The sequence below is a fragment of the Magallana gigas genome, chromosome 4, assembly GCF_963853765.1.
Source record: "Magallana gigas chromosome 4, xbMagGiga1.1, whole genome shotgun sequence".
NCBI classification, from domain to species: Eukaryota; Metazoa; Mollusca; class Bivalvia; order Ostreida; family Ostreidae; genus Magallana; species Magallana gigas.
Window position 1 is genome coordinate 46,644,097 of NC_088856.1, and position 27,154 is coordinate 46,671,250.

The following is a 27,154-nucleotide window of genomic DNA, read 5'->3' on the forward strand; positions in this document are numbered from 1 at the left end:
CATGTGTTAACAGTATTACAAAAAAAATAAAGAAAATTTCATTGTAATTTTCAAATGTTTTTTCATATATTAAATAATGCACAGTTTCTTTTTTCCACTAGTATATATTGAATGTTCTCATAAGAAATTAAAATGGAATGCACTTGCAAAGATACATGTAGTTGCCCGAATTTCCCGACAAAGTATGTAAATTATAAGTGGTAAGGAATATGTTTTGCTAAATTGAATGCAATGCCCCCAGAATGCTTGTTGAACTTACATTTAGTACATTAAGTAGGTTTTGTGGAATTACCTTATCATTCTTCAAATGGTATAAGATGAAGTGTACTGTACTGTACGTTTCTTACCATGACATTATTCATACGTTGCTCCAAGAAACGAAGTGTGTCGTTTACAAAAAATGTTCAGTGAACATAAGTTGAAATATTATGCAAAGATTAAAGCAGTGTGTCTCAACATTACCCCCTCTTATCAGCAATGAACTCTTCCAGCTCGTACCTAGCATGCTACTCTTAACAATCAGATAGGCACTAAACACCAAACTTAAGATATATTTAGAAAATTTTTCGTTGTAGTTTAAGGCAAGGGTCGTCAAGGTCAACATTTTAAAAAATGTTGACAGCTTTTGTCCATAATTGTTGCAAATCAATGAATACAAATAACCCCGTTTGCCACCCATACCTAATACGTCAATATGTGTACATCTGCATCAGTTGTATGGACGAATTTATAAAACAACCATTTTGTTTTTGTTCTTTCAAAAATCATAAAAAACGTACTAGTTTTATATGGTGTGCAGTGTCATTTTGTTGTGTGTATTTGTAATTATGCGGTGTGGATATTTGCAACTGATGTGTAGTGTTTGATATGAAAAAAAGTTTTAGTTTTGACTTGGTTTACCTCGTAATACATATATTATATTACATCCTGAAGTTTGCATTTATGTACATGGTGTGGCAACTGCATTGAAAGTATCGTTATTATTTTTTTTTTTTGTACATATCATTCATTTTGTTTCTTTAGATAAAACACATGTAATTGAACAACTCTATTGTTTATCTTTACAGAACAGCAGAGACATAAAATGTTGGAATATATTCTTTTCTCCGTTTTCTGCCTTTTATGTGGAATCTACATTTCGCACAAAATGCAATATTTGGGAAAAAACAAAGCCCCGGGACCAAAGGGGTGGCCATATTTTGGTGTAGTATTTAAGGTTAAAATTGCAACATTACACTTAACACTATACGATTGGGCAAAACAATACGGGGACGTGTTTCAATTCAACATGCTAGGAAAGAAATTCTTTTGTATAAATTCTGTAGATGTTTTAAGAAATACTTTTCTAAAAGAACCAAATGCAACTATAACTGCAAACAGGCCCCCGACTTTCATCGGAAAGTACAGCTTGTCGAATTACGCCGATGTTGGGTTTGCTTCTCCAAGCCCTCTTTGGACCAAGCGCCGAAAGCTCACCTATCAACTGCTTCATGCTTATGGGGAAGGCTTGACTTGCTTAGAGAAGCAGATTCTGAAAAATCTTCAAATACTAAAGGGTGAAGTCCAGGCTCTAGACGGTCGTAATGCGGAGCCAAATGTGGTGGTCGATAATTTCATCTGGAACACTGTAGAAATACTGGTGAGACTTCTTATTATGTTTGGATACAAAATTCGAAATATGCTGTGATGGTTTATTTTTGAAACAAACCTATAATTTTCTAATTCTGTTCATATACCATGACCCCCGGAAGGTAATATTTAGAAGAAAAAAATGTATTTAAGCATGTAGGAAGAATTTTATTTCATTAATTACCTGAATTTCAGTTAATGATATGCAGAAACCAAATGGTATTTGATTTATCGATTACCAATGTTTAATAGCAGCACTAGAAAATAGTGACTAAAAATTTCAATTTAGAACCCGTCAAAAGTCAAGGATGCAGTTTAAAAGTAAGCATTTTAAAATTTTTAACTTTTTTGCATTTTTTTATAAGAGACTATTAAATAAAAGGTACGACGTCTGTTCGGAAAAATTGAGACATTTACGCTTATTCCCTTGGGGAAAAAAATAAACCCTTGAAATTTCACTCAAACGTAAACCGGGATAGAGTTAATCAATATGAACAATTTTCAGTCCATGGCATGATTAGATCATTCCTGGTAAGCTGACCAACTTGCCTTCCTACAGTAAGTTTTCATTAAAAGATGTCAACAATATCCTATTTCTCTCCATTCATTTTCTTTTGTGATAAAAACCGAGTTATTTTATACCCGAAAGTCAGATTACTGTGAAACGTCCCCTACAGTCATTTTGTACATATTCTAGAACTATTTACATCAGCGAGTAAACAATGCTCGATTTTTAGTCTCTTTGGTTCAATTATAGTCAAACAATCGGTAAAAAATACAATAAACTGAACCTCTTTATCCCTTTAATTTCCATCGTTTAGTTTTTGTTTAAGCAAATGTGTGGTTTGAATAGGTCTTCTTCCGAGATTGCATCCATTTAATGTTTATTCTCTGCGCCGCCTTGACGTCAACTTTCAAAATACCATCTTTGTCGGATTACTATTGCTTGTTTAATATATTTGTACCATATCAGTATTTCAACTAAAACACTTGTGAAACTTCAATATTAGTCAGTTACAATAAATTGCAAAATGAACATATATAATTTGATTTTTTTTTATCATAAACTGTAGTTTAAGGACTCTAAGAAAGTAGATGTTAAAGGTTTGTAATAACCCAGTTTGTACCTGCATGGGATACCCCAACTACAGACATACCTATTGTTGGGGTTTCTTCTATGTTTATGCCAATTCTTACCAAAATTCGTAACATAGACATAAAAAAATAATAATCATGGTGTCTCAATAATTTCCGAACAACCTTCGTAATATCAACTTTGAATATGAAAATAATTCTAATAGTCAGCCATTGCTTCTAGTAATATATTTACGCAGAACTAATAAATTCTGTTAATTGAAAGATGTACATGCAGACAACTTAAAATACTGTTATTATAATAAAAAATAATAATCCCGATTGTTACACAAATTGCAGTAGCAATAATTTGTGCTGATACGTCCACATAAGCGGTCTTTGGACACAAAAATGGTGCATTTCGTATGTTGACATTTAAAAGTGACAAGTTGACATAAAAAGTCGCATGTTTACAGAAGTATCTCGCATAGTGACATCAATTAGTCGCATCTTGTTTGCTTTCAGAAACCGTTTTAGAAAGTAAATTGCCAATTTTAAGAAGAAAAAAAAGATAAGCAACTTGCATGTCAACTTATATATTTGGATGTAGACATAATTGACATACGTTTTTGCATGTTGACATAATATGTCATATTTGTAAATTTGAATTGTTCATCAGGCGAGGACAAATATCATATATATATATATATATTATGCAATATTTTATTTTATTCAATAGTTAATCGGACGAAGCTTCGGTAAAACTGGACCACTTCAAACTTTGCTGAGACAGCTGGAAAAACATACCGTAATTTCGAACCCGGGATATGATACCATATATAGCAAGTTACCGTGGTTACGTTTTCTTCCGCTCCCTGCATCTAAAGCCTATGCCACAGTGTCGAAAATACGTCTTGACCTAATAGACCAACTAGAAAAGCTATCAGTATGTTATATACGAGAATTTGATTGTCGTTTTAAGACGTAATAGCATTTCTCAAAAGAAGGGACACCTGAGATCTAAATTTTCCTGCGATTATCGTCCGTTTTTTTTTCTTCAAAATTTAACTTTTTTACGGGTATTTTAAAAAAAGTTATTTCTTATTAAAGAATCAGAATCATCTGTATTTATAACGTACATATTTTATTTTAGAACGACGAATGTGCAGAAAGGGGGATTTATCATACAATGAAGGAAGTCATGAAGGAAAGAGACAAAGATGGGAAACAATGGCTAATGAAAGAAAACGTGAAATGCATCATCTATGACCTATATGCTGCAGGTCTTGTTTCAAGCTTCACAATTTGAATTTTCTAAATAAGGTTTAGGGCAACAAGATGGAGAGAAAGTTTACAATTACATATGCTTTAAATTTTAGAAAAGACTTTGAGCTCCATGTACACGTAGAAGCAAAATATATTCAAAATTTTTGAATATTTCCCTAAATCTTCATACAAAACTCTTTTCCTATGTATAGGAGAGTAATATAGTCTGAGAATGGACACAACGGTTTAGCTCTCTTAATTACAGCAGAAGGTTTACTTTACCATGGGTCAACTGGATCGATCACACATTTAACACACAGCCGGTATTTTATGGTAATAATGATTGTGTTTTGTGTCATAGCGGTTCTTTACAAGATATATGGTGATTTTGCATTATTTCAAGAAATTTTCTGTACATAACGATGTCTTGAGACATAATGAGTAAGCTAATTAGAATAATTATAAAAGCTTTACTCCTGGACATGCCCTAGACTATTTGAGAGCATGGTAAGGATGACCAAGGAAGCCAGTGCAAAAAGCTGCTGAATCAGACGACCGTATGTGAAATATAAGGATTCCAAGGACGAGGGGGAGAGGCTCTATTTATCATATGCAGTCAAAATTGATCGAAATCAATAAAGGTTTTTTAAATGGCTTCTGTAACGATGGTTCTCCTTTCAAATAGAACACAGAGTTGGACACTCCCACACTAAGGCAAGAAAGTAATCGATCGTACGTCAAGATCAATCGGAATCTTGTGCTATTTAAAGAAAATCATTCTCTTAGGTTAATGATAAAATGTTGTAGTGGTGTTGTTTTTGATATATCAATCAGTTGACAGCAGACAATACTATGTACTGCAGTTTGAAAACGTTGTGCCGATCCTTTCGTACTTTTTTTGTTCCAGGTACAAGTTTAAGAGTATTTCACCCAAGAAACAACACATATTTTAAGAAGATATATCAAATACATACATTTATAAAAACATTTACTTTTTCCCTCTTTATTTCATCGTAGGTTATCGAACAACAAGAGCAGCAATTCTATCAATGATTCACATTCTTGCAAAAAGGCCTGAATTACAGAGAGAATTGCAGAAAGAAATGGATACTGTCATTGGATCAGAAAGGGAACCCAGACTTTCTGACCGCGGAGATTGTCCCCGAATAGAGTCCTTCATCCTGGAGACCTTGCGATATATTTCGCATTTGCCACTGTTCGTTTTTCATGCTGCCTCGCAATCTACATCTATTGGTGGCTATGATATAGAGAAAGATACAGTGGTATTTGAATTCATTACATTATCCAAAACACTCATGTGACCAAATGGTACCTTTGTCCGAGCAAGTCGTCTATCTGGTTTAATTCTTATTCGTTTTAAATCATTATAGCTATGATTATATAACCCACTCTTGCTTATCATGACCAAAATTTGTGCATGCGGAGGAAATAGAAACTTTCAAAGTTAATACCTAACGTAGCTATCGTTTTTACCATTCTTAAAAAAGTTCTCAAGCAAAGTTCTTTCACACAAATGGTACTCTTGGCCATTTTTGCATTTGATCTAAGATAATAGTGATTAAGATCATAAACGTGATTTAAATAATGGTGTTTGTACATCGATGTATTGTCTTGCAGATGTAGTCAACCAAAATATGTACATCAATGAGGAATTTATCTTGTTTTGAGTTTTGTCGTTTGGTTATAAAATGAAAGTCTTTTTTAATGAAACAACTCGCTTATTTGTTAAAAAAACGATAAATATATATATTAGCATCCACTTGCCTTGGTTTAGCGAGTAAGAATTAGATGCTATAGGGTCATATCTGTAATAAAATTGCCAAAATTTATTTTTAATCAAAAGAGTACTCCACCTAAAAACGCCTGTGCGTTTATAAGATACAGCAGAATACATCAATGTGTTCTATTACACATTTAATGCATTGTTTTTTTGTGTCCCTCATGATACAATGCAAGACCCTAATAGTAAATATTAGATAATAATACTGTTTTTCATAGATTGTAGCAAATAGCTGGACAATGCATCATTCTGAGAAATACTGGGACGAACCTTTCAGTTTTAAGGCGGAGAGATTTCTCGATAGCAATGGACAGCTTTTCCCCGCAACTCATCCAATCAGAAAGAGGTATTTTTTAAAGGGGCATGGTCACGATTTTGGTCAAATTTTATTTTTTGTTTTTATTATTTGCAATGCTTTAGGGATGCATTTCTAATGATCAAATGAATTTTGCGAGTCAATAGAGTTATAAGCAAGATACAGGGCTCACAACTCTTTGTGATGTAAACAAGGCTCGTGCCCTGTTTTTGATTACATATGTTAAATATACCAGTAAAAAAATTTTTTTTCAAACTGATTTGTCTATCTTCTTATTCATTTTAAGCATAAATAAACAGTTCCTAACGTTTAACACAATATTTTTGGTCTAAAACTGGAATTTCACTTCAACATTCAAAATGTAAACAAAGGCTTCGTTTACACAGCAAAGAATTGTAAGCTCTGTAACTCGCTTATAACTCAACAAATGACTCTCAAATTTTAATTGCATATCAAAAAGGACTTACTGAAGCATTATAAACATTAAAATCGGAGAAATATTTTTTGACCAAAATCGTGACCATGCCCCTTTAAGATATCAGAGGTTTTTTTAATTAAATGTTCAATTACATTTCAAAAGGATCAATTCATGATTAAAACAAATACATCTTAAATGCAGTACTATGTGCATGTTTAGTTAAAAAATGGAATTGTAACCATCGACAGTATCATTTAATTCTAAGAAAATTCCAGTGTATATTTTGTTACATGTGTATTACTATAAACAACACAGGGTTTAACATTCTTCTTATTAACAGAATCAATCAATAAAAATTCAGCAAGAAAAACTGCATAACAAAAATGTGAACACAATGCAAAAATAACTGAAGTGATAAATCTACAATAATGCAAATAAAATAAATTTTGACTACATTTTGAGGATAAAATTGAAAATCGTCTATTTCAGATTATTGGTATTTGGCCTTGGAAAGAGGAGCTGCATTGGTGAGGTATTCGCCAAATCTCGTACCTTTCTATTTTTGTCAACTTTGCTGCAAACTACCACCATTGTCGAACCTGAAGGGATAACATTACCAGAATTCGACCCTAGAGCCATGGTTCCCGGCATCGTGATTCAACCACAGCCGTTTGAAGTTCGATTTGTGGTTCGGTCCAAAAGAATTTCTTAATTCTAGAATTTTAGTGAAACCTTTGGAACTTTTGGATTCATACATTTAAAACCCCTGGATTCAACCCCCTGAATAAATTTGAGAGGTTATGTTTAAAAGACATGGATGTAAAAGGTCGTTACTTAAAACCTATCACTGGAAGCAGAATGGTAACTTGTAAATTGTGCGTGATTTATCGGCGAATATAAATGACGACTATCAATTCCGGTTTTAAGAGAAGAGAAAAATTAGAATTTGATGATAATTATGATAATTGATTCTCTTTGTACTTTAACTCAGTGATGTAATGTACCTAAATGTAGAAGAATAAATAACTTCCTTGTTTGAAAGCGTCATTCTTATTACAGTATCCTTTTTTCCGCTTTAACAAATAACGGATAGAGTATTGTATGCAAAGATAACAATATAATATATATTCAGCCATTTCGAAATTGATCGAATCCCGACCTCCTCTTGTTACAAGAAGTATGACCAACTCTTGTCCATCCAAGGTAAGGATTTGAATTTGATTACTGTATATTCAATTTATTTAACGAGTACGATATATGGCAGAAATTAGTTTTAGTAGGTTAACGCACATTTCTGATTTCTGATATATTTAGACATTATCATAATATATGCACAACATTTCACGACGTATTTTCAAGATTTACCGGAAGCTGCTTCCGCAAATAATAGAAAGTACAGACATACGATAAGAGTATTTTACACACATCGCGTTAGAACAGAGGCGTGTTCAACAGCACGAGCGCTCGCATGCGCTATCTCTTTTTTTCAGCGATATTTCCAAAATTACAAAAACTGCTCGATGTAAATATATCTATAGCTAGTTCCTGGAATACTAAATATTTATTCATCAAAATGATTATAATTCATTTCCTTTTTTATCTTTAGATGCATATTTCCCCCTCTATGTACGTGTATATGTAAAACACTAAAAACAACTGATGCATTTCAAAAACAAACTGTTTTCAGTTCCTGAAATATAAAGTATAAGTATGCGTCTAAACATCCTCTTTTTAAGATAGAATATACATTAATTGGGATCAATGATTTATCTAAGAATTTATTAATTAAATCTTCATTAAAAAATCTTTTTGAAAATGATAACTTCCCAAATATACGGTACAAAAATTCAGAAAATAAATATGATAGATACAATCTTAAAGACTATCTATACCTTGTTCTTTGGCTCTTTTAACATAAAGCTAGGTCTTTTTTCCTATCATTACAATTAGGCATAACCAGATTTGTTCATAAACACCGTCATGTTTGTCCTGAAATCACTGTTTCTGTTTCCTGAAACTGGTGTCTGAAACCACAGCTGTATACAATGGCGGATTCTAACCCGGATGATAGGCCATATCTTCATACATAAACACACATTTTCAAGATATTTATAATCATAGCCATGAAATAGAGAATTCTATTATTCTGGTAGAAATACAACCAACGCTGATACAGTTTAAGGAATTTAATTGAAATCTACTCACTGACAGGTGCGTGTTCCAGAAAGGGGCAGTAATGAGACAGAGTCTGGTACAGCACGTGTTACAGCAAGTGTGACGATGACTCGAAGTATCGGGGAGGAGATGAGGCTGACGATGTTGAGGACTAATGGGGCGGATCCAAAGAGTTTTGTCACTACAAGTGTACGTACATAGTGTTGTTTGTTTTGAAAGTGATTTATGAATCAATTTGTTTCAGGACTTGCATTTATCCAAAATAAAAAAAGAAGAATATTAAACAGTTATTCTCTGGTTTACTGAAATACTTGTAATTACAGATATTTGTTCTTGGAATTATTCTGCTGCTATTTTAATACTGTCTATATTGTTGTAAATATATTGGGGTTTTTCTTCACCTGTTAATATATAACACGGAAGAATTTATCATCCAACGATAATGCTAAAAGCAGGTTTGGTATAAGCATGTATAATGTGTGATTTCCTGCTTTAGGAGATTCGGTTTAAAAGATTGCTTTGAACCACCATCATTGATCACGTACGCCTGGAACAGAATTCGAAATAAGAAAAAGATAAGAAAAAAAAAACCCAAACAAACAAACAAGAAAACAAAACAGTTGCATTCTGTTATTTTTATACATTAGATTTCATATCTTTTACAGGTATCGATAGCTATAGCTAATATTCATCAAATTTTTATGGCAGTTTAACAATTTTATAAGATGACCATCCCCTCCAAACTTCATTAAAATGTTTTTCTGCAACGTTGTTAAGCCCCTTTAACAATTGGCGCACGAGCACTTTACAACACTTTGCGACCGGAATTTTCTAGATTCGCACGAGCTCTCTCATACGTTGCACGAGCTCTCGCATTCGTTGCATGCGTTTTAGTGCTCGCATCAAGTCTCCTCAAAATAGTGGACATGCACACTATTCGGACGCAACCGAATGCGATCCAAATCACCGCAGTGCAACGCACGAACATTAGTACGAACGTTTTACAACGTTTTGTGTACTTGCAAGAGTGATGCACGATTTTTAAAGGTCGTAAGATGAATCGCAGTTGTTAATGCGTTTATTGTGCGACCATGAGACTGTTGCTCAACATGCTCGTGTTGTCTTGCAACGTTTTACTATCATTGCACGACTTATCAGTAATATGCAATGCTTTGCCACTAGTATATATACCCTGTACAAGCATCTCTGTTTCAGACCACAATTCAACAATATACATTTATTGCATGATGAGGGAAATATGAAGATTTATTTCTTCAAGAAAAATCATATTTTCCCAGGGCATCGCCCGCGGGAAATAAGTTTTTCTGAAGGGAATAAATCTTCATATTCCCTGAACATTAATGCAATAAACGAACAACATATGATTATACAAAATACGTTAATTTCTAAAAATTGTTTGATTGTTTGATTTCCTCTGTTATACTCATTTTTCTTTCAGATAAGTTGGTTTTGTGATATATAGAGAATCAGAATGATTCAAATATTTTTTATTTAATCATACTTGTCTACATCATGTGCTCATATCGGCTTTTTCATTCCTATGAAATCGCCCTGTCACGTGACTTTAAAGACTGATAAAATATATTAGAATAATCATATTGAGGTATTATAATAAATGCTGCTGCAAATCTGTTTCTTCTTGGGCGGCATGTTCTCTCGCTTTCAACTATGTCTATTGAAGAGCGTCGGAAATGGGCGGTATATATACCCCATCTGACTCGCACGAGCATTCGTACCATGGAACGCATGATCGCACGTCCAATCGCATTGGCGCACGTTCAATCGTCCGATCACCTGGTCTCTCGCGCGATCCTATCGCATTATCTTTCAACAGTCGTTTTCATTGTAAAACAGTCGCATATAGACGCAAGATATATCGCAAGATTTAATGCGTTTACATCGCACAACGCTCGCTTATATCGTGCGAATTTCGTACGAATACTTTTTTCAAATGCGATTATTTCGGCAACAGTTTACGATTCATGTCTAATTTTATCGGTCGCACGAATATTCAGTCGCTTCTGCTCGTGCGCCAATTGTGAAAGGGGCTTTAGATATACATTTATACAAAAAATAAACCTGTTCCATTCAGTGAACTGAACGTTGATAGAGTGATTCAGTCACGTTTAAATCATCTTTCAGTCACTGGTGACAAAGCCTCATGTTGTAATCCATTATCGTCTTTCCTTCAAGGCAGGACCATCATTCCTCTTTCCAATATGGACCACATTCTGGGCTGTTTTTCATGCAGTCGTCCTACTTCTCCTGAACCTTGAGATCGTGTATTCCTCCCAGGCAGTCACGTGGTACCTAGATCTCACGTACTGGACCAATAGCCTCGTTGTCATGTCCTCTGTTTGCGACTGTTTTTCTACATTGTTTGTTCACTCATGTCGAAGGCATCTGTTGGAATCCACAGCTGGTTCGTGACAAAATCGTTTGCCTCAATATATATATATATATATATATATATATATATATATATATATATATATATATATATATATATATATATATATATACCTAAAATTTTTCATTCTATTTAAAGTAACATGATCAAAATAACACTTTTGCTTTTTTCAAGTTTTGATATAAGAGTAGAAAACGCAAAACAAAAAATACATGTATGTATTACTAGTGCTCATGTTTGTTATAGATGATATAGATCATCCTTTGTGTGTCTGATTTCATTGGCTAAAAATCATCAAATTTACTTGAGCAAAAAAAATATAATAGGCCATTACAAATCATGAAATACCCGATATAAATTTAATTGTTACCCGAATACTCATTAGCTTTAAGGAGGTTGACACCTGAAATAAAAGTAATGTCAATCATTCGAAAACCACTTGGATATAAAAATGGGGATCTAATATGTTCATTTATTTTATTTGTGACCCATGTCACAAGCCATTTTTTGAAAACATAGGGCCCCAAACAGAAATGATAATTTTCCTGAAATTTTTGCTAAAATTTGACATAGAAATTGATAACTTGAAGAAATCAAACAAATGACTATAGTTTGAGCTATCATTTAGTTATGCTTTTAATACAGTATGAAGATGAACACATGTAGTGACTATATGAGTAAAATCTAAGTCAAAGTTTAAAAATTCTTGCTTTACTGGTGGCTTCAAATGTCAGTACATAATGAACACAACAAGAGATGTTACAAAACTTTTGAGTAATCAAATTATAACGCAAATAAAATTAATTATAGTAATGTCATCTTTCCAAAACTTTGCATACAAATAGAGATACATTTAATGTCTCATTTAATAGCTAATCAAGTAGGGGTCACATATTAAAACTATGAGATATAGCATGAAATAAGCGAATTTTTAGGCTAAAATTGGGGTTATTTTTCTTAACTTCAATGAAATAAATACTAAATATGCCAAAATATATCGATAAAAATAACAAAATGTTTTTAGAACATTATGAATATATCCTAATACACAAATTATCTGGAAGTTTGGTCTGCGCTGAAAATTAGGAAGCTAAAGTATCAGTACTTATTGGGGCCAAAGCGGGGTTTACATAATTAAAAGAAATGGAAACTACATAAATGTCGAAGTTACATAAAAATAAGAAATAAGGATTCATTCTTTGAATCTTATGAGGTGGTGATTTCTGTCCGGGTGCGATGTAACATTTCAGCCCTTCGGTTTTTATTCAATTTGATCACGCCACAAGCAAAAGTATCACCTCAAAATATTCAACGAATGATTCCTCATTCCTTAGATACAGTGTTCATGAGTTCAATGTTTTTCAAGAAAGACAGTACAATGTTCCATGGTACATGCAGATGATCTGGATTTTCTACAACATCTCGAACACCGCCGTACTCATATCTACACTGTTACTGGGCAGTCTCGTTCCATTAAGTACGTACATGTTCAGGTATTTCTTTTTGTTTTGGTAATCAAGGATAGGGAATGTTTACCATTTTATCCTACTTCTTTTTAAATATCCAAACGAAGAGGGGTTGCATGTATTTAAAGATACAGGTTACGAAATTCCTCAGAATTAGTGAATGCATCCTTTTTCTGAAGCACATCAAATATTTTTTTCAATCTTCGATAATACCGTAATATCTCTTTTTAATCACAATATAAAAATTGTCTCCTTTGCTTTTAAATTGTTTTAGTTGTTTTTGTTGAATTGATTTTAATAATTTATCTTTGAAAAAAATCCCGATAAACTCAAATAATAGCGAGCGCAGCTCGCCGGCGCGCAGCGCCGGCGAGCGAAGCGAGCTCTAAGAACCAGTGTGCGCGGGAAAAAGAACGAGCTAAACCTACAGTTCATCAAACAAAATTTTTTGTCTACGTCCCATAATGCTCTCTAATGTTTTCACCCGTGGTGCTATGCCAAAAATGGCCGACTTTTAACTCGTAATTTACAGTGACTTAAAGTTTGAAGACACGTTTTGAGTACCGCATATGCTATGGCGAGACTCAAAAGATTTGTGACATGCTTCCATACCTCCGTATTGAGTCGAGAAACGTAAACAAAGACGAACAAAGTTATGGATGACGTCACAGTGCACTCGCGCTATATTTCCCGCGATAAATTTAGAGGTGGATCAAACATCTGTAATGCGTGTACTAGCTATTCCAGAATAGACTGCGATACCTGCCTCATTGACGGATGATTTGTTTTTAATTTTTTTTAATATAGAGATTTTATGTATACATATATTAGCAAGAGCCATACTTTACTGTCATAACGATCCATTTTTAAGCTAATTGTGCATGCATGAGTAGGGGGGAAATAAACAATAGGACATTTTGAAATAAATAAAAAGGAATAAAATGAAAAAATAAACAGTTAAAAAAATGATGTAGATATTGCATATAGTCAGACCATTAAATTTAAAAGTGGGAAATTACACACCTACAAACAGGAACTGGGCTCTCTCTCTCTCTCTCTCTCTCTCTCTCTCTCTCTCTCTCTCTCTCTCTCTCTCTCTCTCTGGCTCTCGCTCGTTCTCTCTCTCTCTCTGGGAAGGGGGTTGCGCTGTATGTATCATAACCATTAAAATTAGTACATTTGGCATACTTATTGTAGAGCAATACTCTCTCAAAAATTCTTTGACGTTCGTTGATTCCTAAATAAAACTCAGTATAAGTTGACAATAATGCAAGGTATGTGCAATTCTTGCTGCGCTCGCCATAACGGTTGCACCGTAAAACATATTATTTATATTTTTCAATTTTAGATAAGTAAATGTATCGAATATTCAACGTTCTATATGCAAAACTATATGCAATTGTTCTATAGAATTTTAAGAAAACCCAATTTTGTTGATATTTTTTTATGAATATATAATTATTGAATAAAATTATCTTGTTTGGCACGAGTCATTTTGTCAAGGAAATATCATAAGTGTTCTTGTTCTTTAATTTACATTATATATAAAATATAAGACTCGAGCTTTGTTTACATAACGATGATTTCCTACTTCTGTATCTTGCTTGTAACTTGACTTCTAACTTTTAGTCTATCATTCAAAACGCACAACTAAATCATTTTAAACATAAAAAATAAATAAATGAAACTTGGATCTCAAATCGTGCCAAGGTCCTTTAATATACAGATTTGTTATCTTTATGAATGGAAATGTACCATACTTACAAAATTAAACAAGAATAGCCTAAAAATAATTTTCTTCCTTCTTCGACAGGATCTGACCCAGTTATCTTCCTCATACAGATAGTGAGCCCAGTCTACGTCATCGCAAACGTCATCGTGTCAGCCAAAGAAACAAGAGTTCTCCATCTCTATCAGCCCGCATCATTCCTTGTTTTGTACATTCTGACTAACATGGCGCATTGCCTAGCAACAGGATCACGTGTTTATGCATTGCTGAATTGGACTGGTTCTCCCGTTATCACCATAGCGATATCGTTGGGTATATTGCTGGTGTTCACCCCTCTTCTTCATATGTTTGTTTACGGATTATTTAGATTAAGGACGTATTTGATTGACGCATACCGAGAGCTTTTAGAAAATGTTGATTATGTTATTTAGGAAACTGTGTCGGCAACTTTGGCAAATCAGTAAATTAATCCAAGCATATTGTGATGTCTTTGTCTTCACTACATAAGCCTTGATGTGATGCATAACGACCAATTTTATTATTGCAAAATCTAAGCATTTCTTTTTTCAATAGCTTTGACCGATGGCTTTTTGTATTGAAAAACAAAAATGATAGATGAATTTCTTGTTCATCGTTGCCTGAAATTACCCATCTCTTCTCATGCAACCGCGATGGCCAAATCAGAGGGTCGTACATTCTGGGTGTGTATATGACTATTTTAATGACTAAATGAATCGAATATAGCACTAAAAAAAAATGATGACAAATCTTACAGACTATATTGGAAATCTAATAAACGAACAATCTATGAACATTTATTATATTCGTTAGTTTCGAATGTTTACAAAGTTTTCTGATTCGGTAGTTTGTTTGTTTGTTTGTTTGTTTTGCTGAGATTCGACTTCAGTTAAATGCCATTGTTATAAGGAAATAGTATTCTCTCATTTTTATCAAGTAATTAAAAATTTAGTTTTTGTTAAACATAAAGTAGTAGATAAATAAATAAATAAATTAAAAGTTTCTTAATTTTTATTATCAGTTTTTAATTCCAATGGGAAGCAACAGATATTTGTAAAATACCACTCGACAAAAAGTTAAGTTTTTGAAGTGTGTATCTATACAATGTACCGGGTAGGATTATACTGTGGACCCTCTTGAAAAGTGTCACTCCTGGAGCTTTTGATTTGATCGACGTAGTTGATTATTCTTTAATAGGGCAAATAACAAGAAAAGCTTAAACGGTTAAGTGTTGCATTCTCTCTTAAACGCGACACCATTTGGAGCCTAGTAACGTTCGTTTAATTAGTTAATCTTATTTGATTTTAAAATCTATTAAACATTGGTTATGGTCCCGAGAATAAATAAATGTTTAAGCCTTGCAATGCTAATCGCATTCTGTTACAGTCATTGGAAATTCCCAGATTAGTCAGGTAAATCAAGGTACTAGCGGTCAAACTGCATAAACATGTATTCAGAAAAGTACATGTGCACTTTTAAAAACTCACCCTCATATTGGCAGCTGTCAACTACTTACTTCATTTGATAAGGCATACAAATATGATTCAACCCATCTTTAAAAAGTCTCAAAGGTTTATGCTAAATAATGATATTTTTTAAAAACGCAAATTCAAATTATAAAAAATAGAACTTTAAAACAATTTGAAGTTTATTAAATGATATTACCAATTTTTAATTATTTTAATGCTTGACAAACTGAACCTATTGCAAAGTTACTTCATTTTCCCTACAATTCCTAAATGCGTGCATACATGTAACTGCACATAAACGAACTTGCTGCTATGAACATTTTTGGAAAAGTTTAAAAAGCTTGATTTACTACAATAAACATCCCCGAAGAACATGTTAAAATACCTGTACCTGAACTGCAACTGGTCTGCTGGATAATCCCATGAAGCATATTAGTATGTACATGTATATCTAATGTGTTATTTAGCAACCTACTTGTATAATTATGCATGACATTTTGATCGTGTCACAGGTAGGAGGAGACGTCGCTATCTGTTACCTGTATAATTTAACGTAATCAATCATTTTCTTATAACACATGTACGATCATTCATAGATACCCAGTGGAGTTGCGTACTGTCCATTCATTTACCTGTATAATTATACATTGTACATGTTTACTTAATCTGGTGATTTTTTTTAAATTAATAACGATACATAGTTATGCTATATAAACAAGAACAATTCTTTTTTTCAATATTTCTTTGATGCATTTTTCTGATACCTCGCTACACTATTTACGGATATAATTATACAATATTTCATCGTATATGTGAATTCTAGCAGAAAAAATTTCAATTCAAAAACTTTATTTAGATAATCATCATTTGAAGAAAAGATGATCATTACAGAAAATGATGATAATACGTGTTGAAAATAATCTGCATTATTAAGGTATTAAGGAGGGAAGGTATTAAACACATCCCGCAGTGAATGTTATTATAGCCCCGGTTGGGTAGGAACAACGTTTTGAAACAAAATAGCAATCCTCGGCCGATATCTTTTAAAAAGCATCCTCTTGTGAAACAAGCTTCCAAAAAGATCTAGATTAATTGAGCGTCTTCAGCCGGTATTAATTCGCGGGTCGCAACACTTTTAATAGTGCTAATACCTTGTGGTCATTGAAATACCGCTGATCTACTTAGAAGGACTTAGCGAAGTTGTAAAATGCGAGCTATGGTACACATTGTGTAACGCTTCACAATGATCTTGTTAATTAGCGTAGGTGAAAAAAAAATCTCTGGCATAGTTTAGTTTAATATTAATTCTTTTAAACCAAAGAACAGCTGTGGAACATTTGATTTTTCGGTGACCAGAGGCAGAGAACTTTCGCACTGACGAAGAAACTAACAGTGACGTAACATCGCCATTTTGCACTATGAGAAGAAGGAGGGGGTGTTACTGTTATAGAAATTGATCGTATGAGGTCAAAACATTTCGAGGGACTTTTACGCAAGTTTGGGTCGGAAACAGTTACGATTTACCGGAAACAGTCAGGATAGTACCTTACGTAACGTTACTCTATGCCTACGACTGACTGACTGCCTTGCCCCCCTTATGGATATATATCTAACATTTCTTTTCTCTACGTATGTGTATCGGAAATGTGTGTAAATAGACATTTGCATGAAACTGGGGTGCTTAGGATTAAAACATGACTTTCAAAGACGAAAAAAGCAGTGAAATTAGTTCGTGTGTGTGCAGTCGAACCTTCAAAGAGGAGTTTCGACTACGGAACCTGACTTTGAAACACAACAGAGCGAAATCCTTCGTGACATCAGAGGTTGGTTGAGCTTTCATGATGAGGAAATATTCAGTGCTATCATTAGTTTTCTTTATTTGATAATGAATTTTATAGGTGGTTTCAAACTGAAAAGCATAAAACTATTATGCTTTTGAGGCCATCAACGTTGAAAGGTCAATCTGATCTGAAGGTTTATTCAAAACCCTTACATTTCAGCATGCATACTGGAGTAAGATAGAGATATCCATGTACATTTGCAACTTACATGTAGCGTAGATCTGATATATACATAAGAGATTAAGTTCTGTGAATATATGATCTTTTAAATAAGGATATTAACGCATGTGCATGTAACCACTTTGTATCAATATATTAATCATCGACCAGGTTTAGCAGAAGATCAAATGCTAAATCATCTCTATTATGATTTTATGCGTCTCTAATGAAATGTTACCTTATTTAGAGAATACTGGAAATTGATCATTTGCATTTTTGATGTTTCTAGATCTAAGGAGAAATTACAGGTAGTGAATTTGTGGGCTACTTTTAAGTACATGTATATGGAAATAAATTCTAATAATTATTATTTAAATTTCATGTTTCGTATATAGTTGAATATATCAAATACAAAATATAATTAATCCAAATAAATACTTATGATTTTAATATACGTACAATTTTAAGTAATTGATCACTCGCGACAAAAATAAAAGATTTCACAGGGATTTTCCCCTCCCCCTCCCAAACCGCCTCAATTAATAATAAACACACCGCTTTTTCTTTACACGAACGTCATGTTCTAGTAAGGCCGCGCCTGCTCTATAGTAAAGCCTTCAAGGAAATTTCCAAAACTTATAAAATTGACATTAAATTGCCGATTTTTCATTACACATTATATGTGATTTTGTAGTGTGGACCTCGGCTGTTCTACCCAGTATGGACGGGGTTATGGGCCCTGTATCACCTGCTGAACCTGCTCCTGATGGCCTACTATGAGAAGCAATGGCCCAACCCTCAGGCCTGGCCCGTGTACCTGACCAACCTGGGCTACGCTCTCTTGGGTCTGTTCTCTATCAGTGACTGTGTAGTGACCGTGTATGTGCACGTGAAACGACCGGATATTTTATCTGGTGGGTATCAGGAAATATAATTTATTAACAAATAAGTGTATTTTAAATATTACAATAAAGCGAAATTCATCATTTTATACATGTATTTTAAATATTACTATCAAGCGAAATTCGTTATTTTAAAAAGAAAATGGAAATTGGTTTAAATATTAAATATAGGAAATTGGTCAAAATATCAAATCTAATCTATTTGAATTGGAATATATATGTATAAAAATCACGTAAAAATGTTCTTTCATTGAAATACAGAATATTTCTTACAGGCATACTTTTAAGACTTGAACTCATTGTGTTTTGTTTGAAGTATAAATTATACATTTACATGCACATGAAAACATTTTTCTTTCATTCTAAAAAAGGGTGCTATAATAATAATATATTCGATATTTAATATTCGCAAATGGACTAATGATTTGAGCCCTTTAAAATGCAGAATGTTTGAACTTGACACCCTCAGTTCTTTTATTTTCTGTCTTGATTCAGGGACTACGTGCGAGTCTCCGTGGTACGTCCAGTTTGTGTGGTGCCTGTACAACCTGAACAACGTAGTGTCCCTCACAGTCTCACTATCATACTACACCTTACTCAGTGTCGGTAAGTCAAACCTCATACATGTATACATGTAGGTTTTTCTACATATACATGCATATCTAAAAATTCACGTGAAATCGTAAGACAGAATTGCTCTCCCATCAATATTAATGCGCTAAGCCCCCCCCCCCTTTTTTTTTTTTACAAACTTGAGCACTAAAATTACCGCCCCCTTCCAAATTCTTTCTACAGGTCGTTTTCAACCATACCTTGTCCATTCTATATTTTGTTTTCACTACATGTACCAACCATTAATGATTCTCGATTTCTTTAATGAGTGCAACGTGTGTCATTTTAACTTAAGATATATGTAGTGTTTAAACATACGCGCATACGTTCAGATACACAGAAAGAGACTGAAATTCCTTACGCAAAAGAAAATATCCAGTTATGAATTCGAAAAAAGCCATGCACAGCAAATGCAAATATATATTATTGAGGCACAAACAACACTGTAACAATCATTCAAAATATAACCGACAGCATATAACAGAAAACTGTTTTCAACCTATTTTGCATCCTCCCCCCCCCCCCCCCCCCCAAAAAAAAACCACAAAACTGTTGCCATTCTATTTGTTTTTGTTGGAAATTCTGATTGATTTTTTTAAAAATCAAAACTAGTACATTCACGTTTTGATTTAAATACATTTTTAATTCAATTTAATTCATAGGCGTCGGAACGAGGGGGGGGGGGGGGGGTTGTTGTTGGAGGTTTGGTTGGTTAGCTTGACAATATTTTTGATAAGTCTCTAGCCCTCCCCCCCCCCCCCCCCCCACTTCCAAATTGCTTCCGAAGCCACTGTTATTAGATAAGATCAATTTCAGTAAATAATTGTTGTGCGATTTTTTTCAGGGTTGGATCCGCCCAGCATTATAACCCACATGATCAACTCGCTTTTCACCATCTCCAACATCCTTGTCTGTGCCAAACCCACCAGACTTCTACATCTGTACCAGCCATATTTGTTTTCCACTGCTTACATCGTCCTGACCCTCATATATCACGCGGCCGGTGGGTCGGCCATATACCCTGTCTTGGACTGGGACAAAATTTCCGTGGCCCTGCCCACTAGTCTCGTTGTGGCGTTTCTTTTAGGCGCCATTGTTCACCTGTTTGTGTTCGTCCTGTTCAAGATTCGGGTTCTCGTTCATAATCGATTGTGCAATGAAAAGAAAATTGACATTATAGGTATTCCTATTGATGAAACAACGGACATTGAAAAATGTAGCGTGGATACTAAATATTGAATATAATTATTGATTGTGTAAAAGTCAGCTGTTTATTTATTTTGTGTATTAAGTTATCTGTGTATTCATTGGACCATGATTGTTTTATAAAACATTTTATACAGAACGGCGTACTTGTTTACATGGATACAAAGTTCGAATATAAATTCTGGACCGCGTTGAGTAAAACAATGCAAACGCTTAAATGTTTGATAGGATTAGGCGCGTTTTTAGATCCATTCTAACGAAATAACAAAAACAATCCCAATTCCCACCCTTCCCTTTAAAAAATTCACCCTTAGTGACGAAAAATCTAGACAATGTTTTCCTTGGTTTAATTTGTTTTAATTGTTTAAAAAAATATACCTAGAAGCACAATATATAAATTTTTCACAAATTACGAGAAATATATCCTTTTTAAAATGTGAGCTTACGATTTACATGTATGTACATAAATTTAAAATCTGGCAGTAAGTATATTCGAAATTCAAACTCTGCATAAAGTTCAAATCTCATAAACCAAGTATTTAAAAGCTCTAAGTTTTAAATAAGTAAGATAAATGCAATTTATACATATAATTGAATCATTAACGACATTTTTTATCAAATTTTAAAACTTCTCATGTCCTTTTTACAGAAAAACATATGAACACATGTACATAATTTTTGCTCTAGATATAAGGAATTCATTACAGTCGTATGTTAATAATAATATCAAAACGGCATTAATTTTTTTTTACTTAACTTTTAAATATTAGTTACGCAATTTCCCAGCAAATCGTTTATTTTGTAAACACGATAAAAATTCAAAGACAACGACAAAAGTATACATAAGAATATTTGTACACACAAACTCACGAATGCATTAATTATCTCTTAGATTTAGCCATTAGGATAAGTGTTAAGATTTTCAACTAGACAAGAAAAAGAGGTCTCTGTCATATCATTAAGTATGTGTATATTTATTAGTTGGTTTCAGAATTTAAAAAAAAAATCCAAAATTCGCTTAGCTGATATCAAACTAACTTCAGCATCTCTGTTATCGAACATTATAGGAATTTGCCTCACACAATATCCGACCAAGAGAAAAATGGTCTACTTGTGTGCGACTCGAAGTACCATATGCTGCATCAGAAACACTTGAGCTTTTATAATCGAAAACGTTCCTATGGAGAAGCAACGGCACTTTATCGTTATAGAGCCGGTGATCTTGATTAATATTTGTGTAATACGAACTTTTAGGGAATCATATCCGCGGACAGAAGTCGTGCTGACACTTTGGAATTTTATTGACAGGTTTTCTTTAGAAACAGAATATCGAACATCCCGCAGCCTTCAAAAACAGGAGAAGCTTTTGGCTTTGTCATTTTGAGCACGTGCAAATACACGATCGCGCGACGCATTTATAGAGAAATATGCAGTCAAGTCTCTAAAGGGTTGTAGATTTGGAATGATTTTATATCACCTGCGCGCAGAACTAATAAAAACGGTTAAAGCAATCTCCTGATTACATTTCAGTGTCATAAAACTAGCACCGACTCCTTTTAACCGGACTTCGCCTTAGTAAAGAATGATTAATGTTTATTTCTTTTTTTCATAATAAATATAAATAACAAAATCCCCCACATTCAGAAAACTAGATGCTTTAATATTTACCTTGAATCACTTAGCAGTATGGGTATAATAAAACCAAAGATGTATAACAAATTGTTTATTTTCTTAATCATCTCTTGGTACATATGCACTATGAGCATAAATTCAAAACATGTGCATGATAAAACAGCTGTTGCAATAATAAACTAGTTGGGAACAGTTTTTGTAATGCTAAACCATAAAAATAAAATAAATGTTAAATTATTATAGCTAAGTAATTTTTTAAGAAAAGAAATTATCCAATTTGGTTATTATTTTAATAAATTTGAAAACAGTAAATAAAAGATGCAAAAAATATATATCTTCATTAATTGACAATGTAAAGCATACGAGGATTGTTCGGAAATTTTTTAGATATATTTTTTCTTATTCCATTTGGAAAAAAAAACAACCTCTTGAAATTTCACCAAAACGTAAATCAGGATAGAGTTTATCAGTGTAAAAACTTTCTATTCCATGGCATGATCAGATCATTCCTGGTAAGCTGACCAACGTGCCTTTGTTAAAGCAATCGCAAACTTTTTGCAACGTTATTTTAACGCCCCTCTTGAAAACATCCTACATACGAACGGAAATAAGAATTATTCTTCATTTCTCATCTTTTGTTTTCATTTCAAGATGACAACACAACCATACATATTCTCTCCATTCTTGAATTTTGTAAAAATCAATTCGAGTTATTTTTTCCTGAAAATCAAATTACTGTGAAATGTCCCTTGCAGTCATTTTGTACATATTATAGATCTGTTGACATCACTTTGTGTGTAAAAAGTACTAGATGTTTAATCTCTTTGTCTTAATTCTTCTTAAACAATCAGTGAAAAAAGACGATAAACTGAAGCTCTTTATCCCTCGTCATCGTATAGTTTATTTTAAGCAACTGCGTGGTGTTAAAAGACCTTCTTTTGATATTTCCACTTATTTGATGTATATTTGTTGAGCAGCCTTGACGTCATACTTCAATGTAACGTCGATGCCAGATTTCAGTTGCTTGGTAAATACATTTGTACCATATCCGTATATCAACTCGAGCATTAGTGAAACTTGTTCAAAGGTTCGTCACAATAAATAGCAAAATGAAGATATTTAATTTGATTTCTTTATTATTAATTCTAAGTGTATGGACACTTAGATAGTAGATGTTTGAAGTTTTTTAATCTCCGAGTGTATGCCTGCGCCGGGTACCCGACCATCGACTTGTTTCTCTACCGTCGTAAACAAAATATTAGATGTCTTTTTAATATCACTTTGTTTTATTGTTTGTTGAGATTTCTTTAATGTTTATGCCAATCAATTTCCACAAAATTTCGTCGTTTAAAAAGGAAAATATGTGTGTTATTTCGATAATTTTCGAATGACCCACGTATAGCACAACTTTATTAATTAAGGCTATTGAATTTCAAACACTTTAATCACCTCGATTATTTCAACTGTATGTATAATGACATAGAAAATATTTTTCAAAAAGTTTCAACCACCGGATTGTATTTTAATAAATTTTTGTTCCAAATTTTCTTATGTAGAATACTCTTATTGTGTAATAAGCAGGAATGAAATTGAAATACACATGTTCAAATATGTTACCAAAATCAGTCACAAATACATGTACCTATCTTATATCTATGTCTATATACACCTTTCTATAATGCAGTTTTAAGTACTTTCATTTACTTTTTATGAATGTTTTAAATAGATATAATATAAATATAAAAGAACGAAAAAGGCAGCAATTTGGCCGAAAAAAATACTCTTCCTTTGTGCTATATGGGATTGTGTTTGCAAGGGTTACAACAAGTATATTTGCCAGGTCGGAACTATTTATTTATTAAACAACAAAACAACAAACAAAAAATATTATGTCACATCATCATCATCATCAGTAGATACAACAAGATCAATAAAATAAATTCTATTCTCATTAATAAAATCAATCATCACAAAATTAAATGTAGTTGAATTAAAATTCTAAATAATGATTATTACTTTGAGTATCTTTGTAACCAATTTCTACGTTGCAAACATTTATACAGTAGCCCTGGTTTTTTTCCTGGAATATGCACAAATTGTACATTTGGTTTTGGCACAAAAGTAGTATATAAACGGATTTGCTGTAAATTTGATAGAATTGAAAAAGAAACAGATATTGAAAATCAGTGGCGAATTTGCGCTCCAGGAAAACGTGCAGAACATTTCCATGAACTTCAAAACATCAACAATGAGGAAAGGTCCGTTAGAGATAAAATACACTATCAAAATAGCATACACAGATTTCGTCATTCTGGAAGTAGTGCGATTGACTTGAAGTTCGGATGCCAGATTTGTCTTACGCAATCGTTTAATTTTAGCCCGATGTATCACAATCAATAACACTAGAGTGACAATCCAAAATATCGTCCCTAAAGCACCAAAATACGGCATGATGCAATGGGCATCCATCCGCTTACAAATTAACTGAACAATCAAAAAGATTACAAAGATATTAAGAGCACCGGTAAGGATCAAAGATATGATGGATTTCAACAGAATCCTCTTGGGTGTCTGCTGTCTCGCATACTTGATGGGATTCTTCATTAGGTAATATCTCTCTAAAGCAAACAACACGGTGTTCTCATTGGACCACAATACCGCGGTCACCATGACAATCAGAATATTCCGATCCACGATCTCAAAAATTTGAGAAATGGAGGTCGTATGAATAAACTTCATGTTCAGATCAACAATGGCGGCGATCATGGATACAGATGACAAGATGTCACTTACAGAGAGGACCAGGATACAGGTGAAGGTCGTGGATCGGTATGACCTTGCTCTAAGGATCTGGAAACACAACACGCCATTTGCAATAATCCCTAAAACCAAAGGCAGCAAAGAAAGAACGTAAGTCGCACACATAAACCACACGCTGGGGTGACACACGGGTATGTGTTTCTCCAATGGATTGGAGCTGTTTCCAGACTGTGCAGTACTTCCATTTTCAAAGGCCCCTAGATACGACAGCGTTACCAGTTGTGAGTTCATTTGTTTCTGAAATGGACGTGTAGTTGGTTGAAATATTTCAATACCAATTAACACTAGAAGACTGTTCTGAACTCAAACCAAACTTTTCAGAAAAAATCGATGCCATGTTATACATTCTTAAGAGACAATATGATTATTGTCATTCCCAAGCCAATTACTGTGTAATACAATTTACCTTGGGTCTATCGAAGTATTTCATCAATATCGGGACAAAAAATGCTATTCTATGTCACAAATAGAATTAGAATTAGATGATTCTCAATCTGAGTTGTTTTGTGAAAGGCTACTTATATAATGAAAAAAGTTTACTTGTGAAATGCCTTATTTACCTAAAAATACGAGCTTGAAAAATCAATTTTGGAACAATGTAATTGTTAACTTGTTTACTCATGTCTGGACCAGCTTTTTAATAGATTTGGTTACCTTTTATTTGTTCTTGATAATATACTATTATTTATAATGAATGAATTCTATATTTCGTAATTCGTTAGACCGAAAATATATCCTTTGGATCACTAGAAATATATTTAACTTGACCGCTGCAATTTTTAAAATGATTTAAACTTACATCAGCTAAATGAGCATTTTAGCTTTATATACCCCTCTCCAAATTGAAAAAAACAGAACCACGGAAAAAAATAAAAAATAAAAGGCATTAACTAGAAAATTATATGTAAACTTTCCTGTTTTGATATATAATGGGGCTTATCAAATTTTAATAAAGATACATTGATTTCATCAATAACTTATCAAAGTAATATCTGAGTATTGCACGTGTTTTGTGAGTGATTTTCTCTCAATTAAAGTTCCTTAATCTGACATCAATTTAAATTATTAATATCATAATCATATTCGAAGTACGGATTTAAATTTGATGAAAGAAACTGGACCTTACCTGATCGACTGTAGTTGAACGTGTTCTGAAGACCTGCAACAACTTAAAGCCTTATAAACAAGGATAAAAAATCAATAAATCTAATCACATTTAAGAAACGTGATCTCAGTCTAAACAGAACAAACACACATTTTATCGCAGTTATCAATATGTGTGTAATGATTTGAGAGGTGCATCCGTCCCAAGTGAATTTTAAAGGAACTAATATGAACCCTCACTACGATATCCACTGTCTGCAAGCATTAAGGGTGACTACAATGTATAATAAACTATTCATATTATTGTAATCTAAATATTATCGATATCGAATTTCAATTGATAACAGAGAAATGTTTGGTTTATGAAAACACACGATATTCAACACTATTCGTTTAACAATATTGAGTGTCGCACTTAGCAGAGCAATTAAAACACAGACACATAAATCTTTTTAAAAAAATAACGATAAACAAAGATTAAGGAAAGGTTAAAGTCAGACCTTGACCAAACTAGTAAAGACAAGAAAAAATCTGGAAAGAGGAAAAGGTGACAAAGAAATTAACGAAGGGACTTCTCAGCAAATTTCGAAGAAAGGCGACTTAGATCACTAAAGAGGGGGGACCATGCTGCCATTAGCCTGAAAAATACACATCAGAATCCTCATCAACAGAATACAAGTGGAACCTGGGGAAAGAGCGGGAAGGGTTCCAGAGAGGGAAAGGGACTGTCATTAACATCTTAAATTTACTAGTATCCTAAGAAACATACTGGAGCACGCCAATGAGTGGAATGCTACCATTTTTATGGACTTCAAAAACATTCGACTCGGTACCTTAAATGATGAATTTTAGTACTCAGTGATTAAGAACAAGGTGACACCATCCCCATTTCTTGAGATGACCGGCGTCAAACGAGGCTGCTACATGTCAGGTTTCTTGTTCCTTCTCACATTTGAGTCATGCAACATACAGTCAAAGAAGAGAGTGCGGGGACTCGCTTGAATTTCACCACTATGTTTTTGACCTTGACTTGAACCACCAATGAACAAAATTGACGGCAACTCAGTAAAAGTTAGAATGAAGCTC

The 27,154-nt window shown here is 33.4% G+C and overlaps 3 protein-coding genes across 3 annotated transcripts; 2 read left to right on the forward strand and 1 right to left on the reverse strand.

Annotated features, from left to right (window-relative positions):
* Positions 1-1,908: 1,908 nt before the first annotated feature.
* On the forward strand, positions 1,909-15,913 carry LOC105338550 (cytochrome P450 1A2). The gene is made up of 10 exons (XM_066082606.1): positions 1,909-1,950; positions 3,443-3,649; positions 3,857-3,986; positions 4,987-5,252; positions 5,989-6,116; positions 6,994-7,707; positions 8,716-8,868; positions 10,894-11,122; positions 12,477-12,587; positions 14,390-15,913. The coding sequence occupies exons 3-6, from the start codon at positions 3,893-3,895 to the stop codon at positions 7,214-7,216; spliced, it is 711 nt and encodes a 236-aa protein (XP_065938678.1). The 5' UTR covers positions 1,909-1,950; positions 3,443-3,649; positions 3,857-3,892; the 3' UTR covers positions 7,217-7,707; positions 8,716-8,868; positions 10,894-11,122; positions 12,477-12,587; positions 14,390-15,913.
* Positions 15,914-16,969: 1,056 nt separating this feature from the next.
* LOC105338549 (protein rolling stone) lies at positions 16,970-20,642 on the forward strand. The gene is made up of 4 exons (XM_011443727.4): positions 16,970-17,615; positions 18,487-18,706; positions 19,190-19,300; positions 20,151-20,642. Exons 1-4 carry the CDS (start codon positions 17,487-17,489, stop codon positions 20,543-20,545), a joined length of 855 nt encoding a protein of 284 aa, XP_011442029.3. The 5' UTR covers positions 16,970-17,486; the 3' UTR covers positions 20,546-20,642.
* Positions 20,643-24,018: 3,376 nt separating this feature from the next.
* LOC117682298 (kappa-type opioid receptor) lies at positions 24,019-26,278 on the reverse strand. The gene is made up of 2 exons (XM_034449580.2): positions 26,091-26,278; positions 24,019-25,201 (listed from the first exon to the last, which is right to left on the reverse strand). The coding sequence occupies exon 2, from the start codon at positions 25,193-25,195 to the stop codon at positions 24,200-24,202; it is 996 nt and encodes a 331-aa protein (XP_034305471.2). The 5' UTR covers positions 25,196-25,201; positions 26,091-26,278; the 3' UTR covers positions 24,019-24,199.
* Between the last annotated feature and the right edge of the window lie 876 nt (positions 26,279-27,154).

Coding starts and splice junctions, on each gene's coding strand:
- LOC105338550 (XM_066082606.1), top strand. CDS start 3,893: ATGAAGGAAGTCATGAAGGAAAGAGACAAAGATGGGAAACAATGGCTA. Junction 3,987..4,986: donor CTATGACCTATATGCTGCAG/GTCTTGTTTCAA, acceptor ATTTCATCGTAG/GTTATCGAACAACAAGAGCA. Junction 5,253..5,988: donor ATATAGAGAAAGATACAGTG/GTATTTGAATTC, acceptor TGTTTTTCATAG/ATTGTAGCAAATAGCTGGAC.
- LOC105338549 (XM_011443727.4), top strand. CDS start 17,487: ATGACTTTCAAAGACGAAAAAAGCAGTGAAATTAGTTCGTGTGTGTGC. Junction 18,707..19,189: donor ACGACCGGATATTTTATCTG/GTGGGTATCAGG, acceptor GTCTTGATTCAG/GGACTACGTGCGAGTCTCCG. Junction 19,301..20,150: donor CTACACCTTACTCAGTGTCG/GTAAGTCAAACC, acceptor GATTTTTTTCAG/GGTTGGATCCGCCCAGCATT.
- LOC117682298 (XM_034449580.2), bottom strand. CDS start 25,195: ATGAACTCACAACTGGTAACGCTGTCGTATCTAGGGGCCTTTGAAAAT.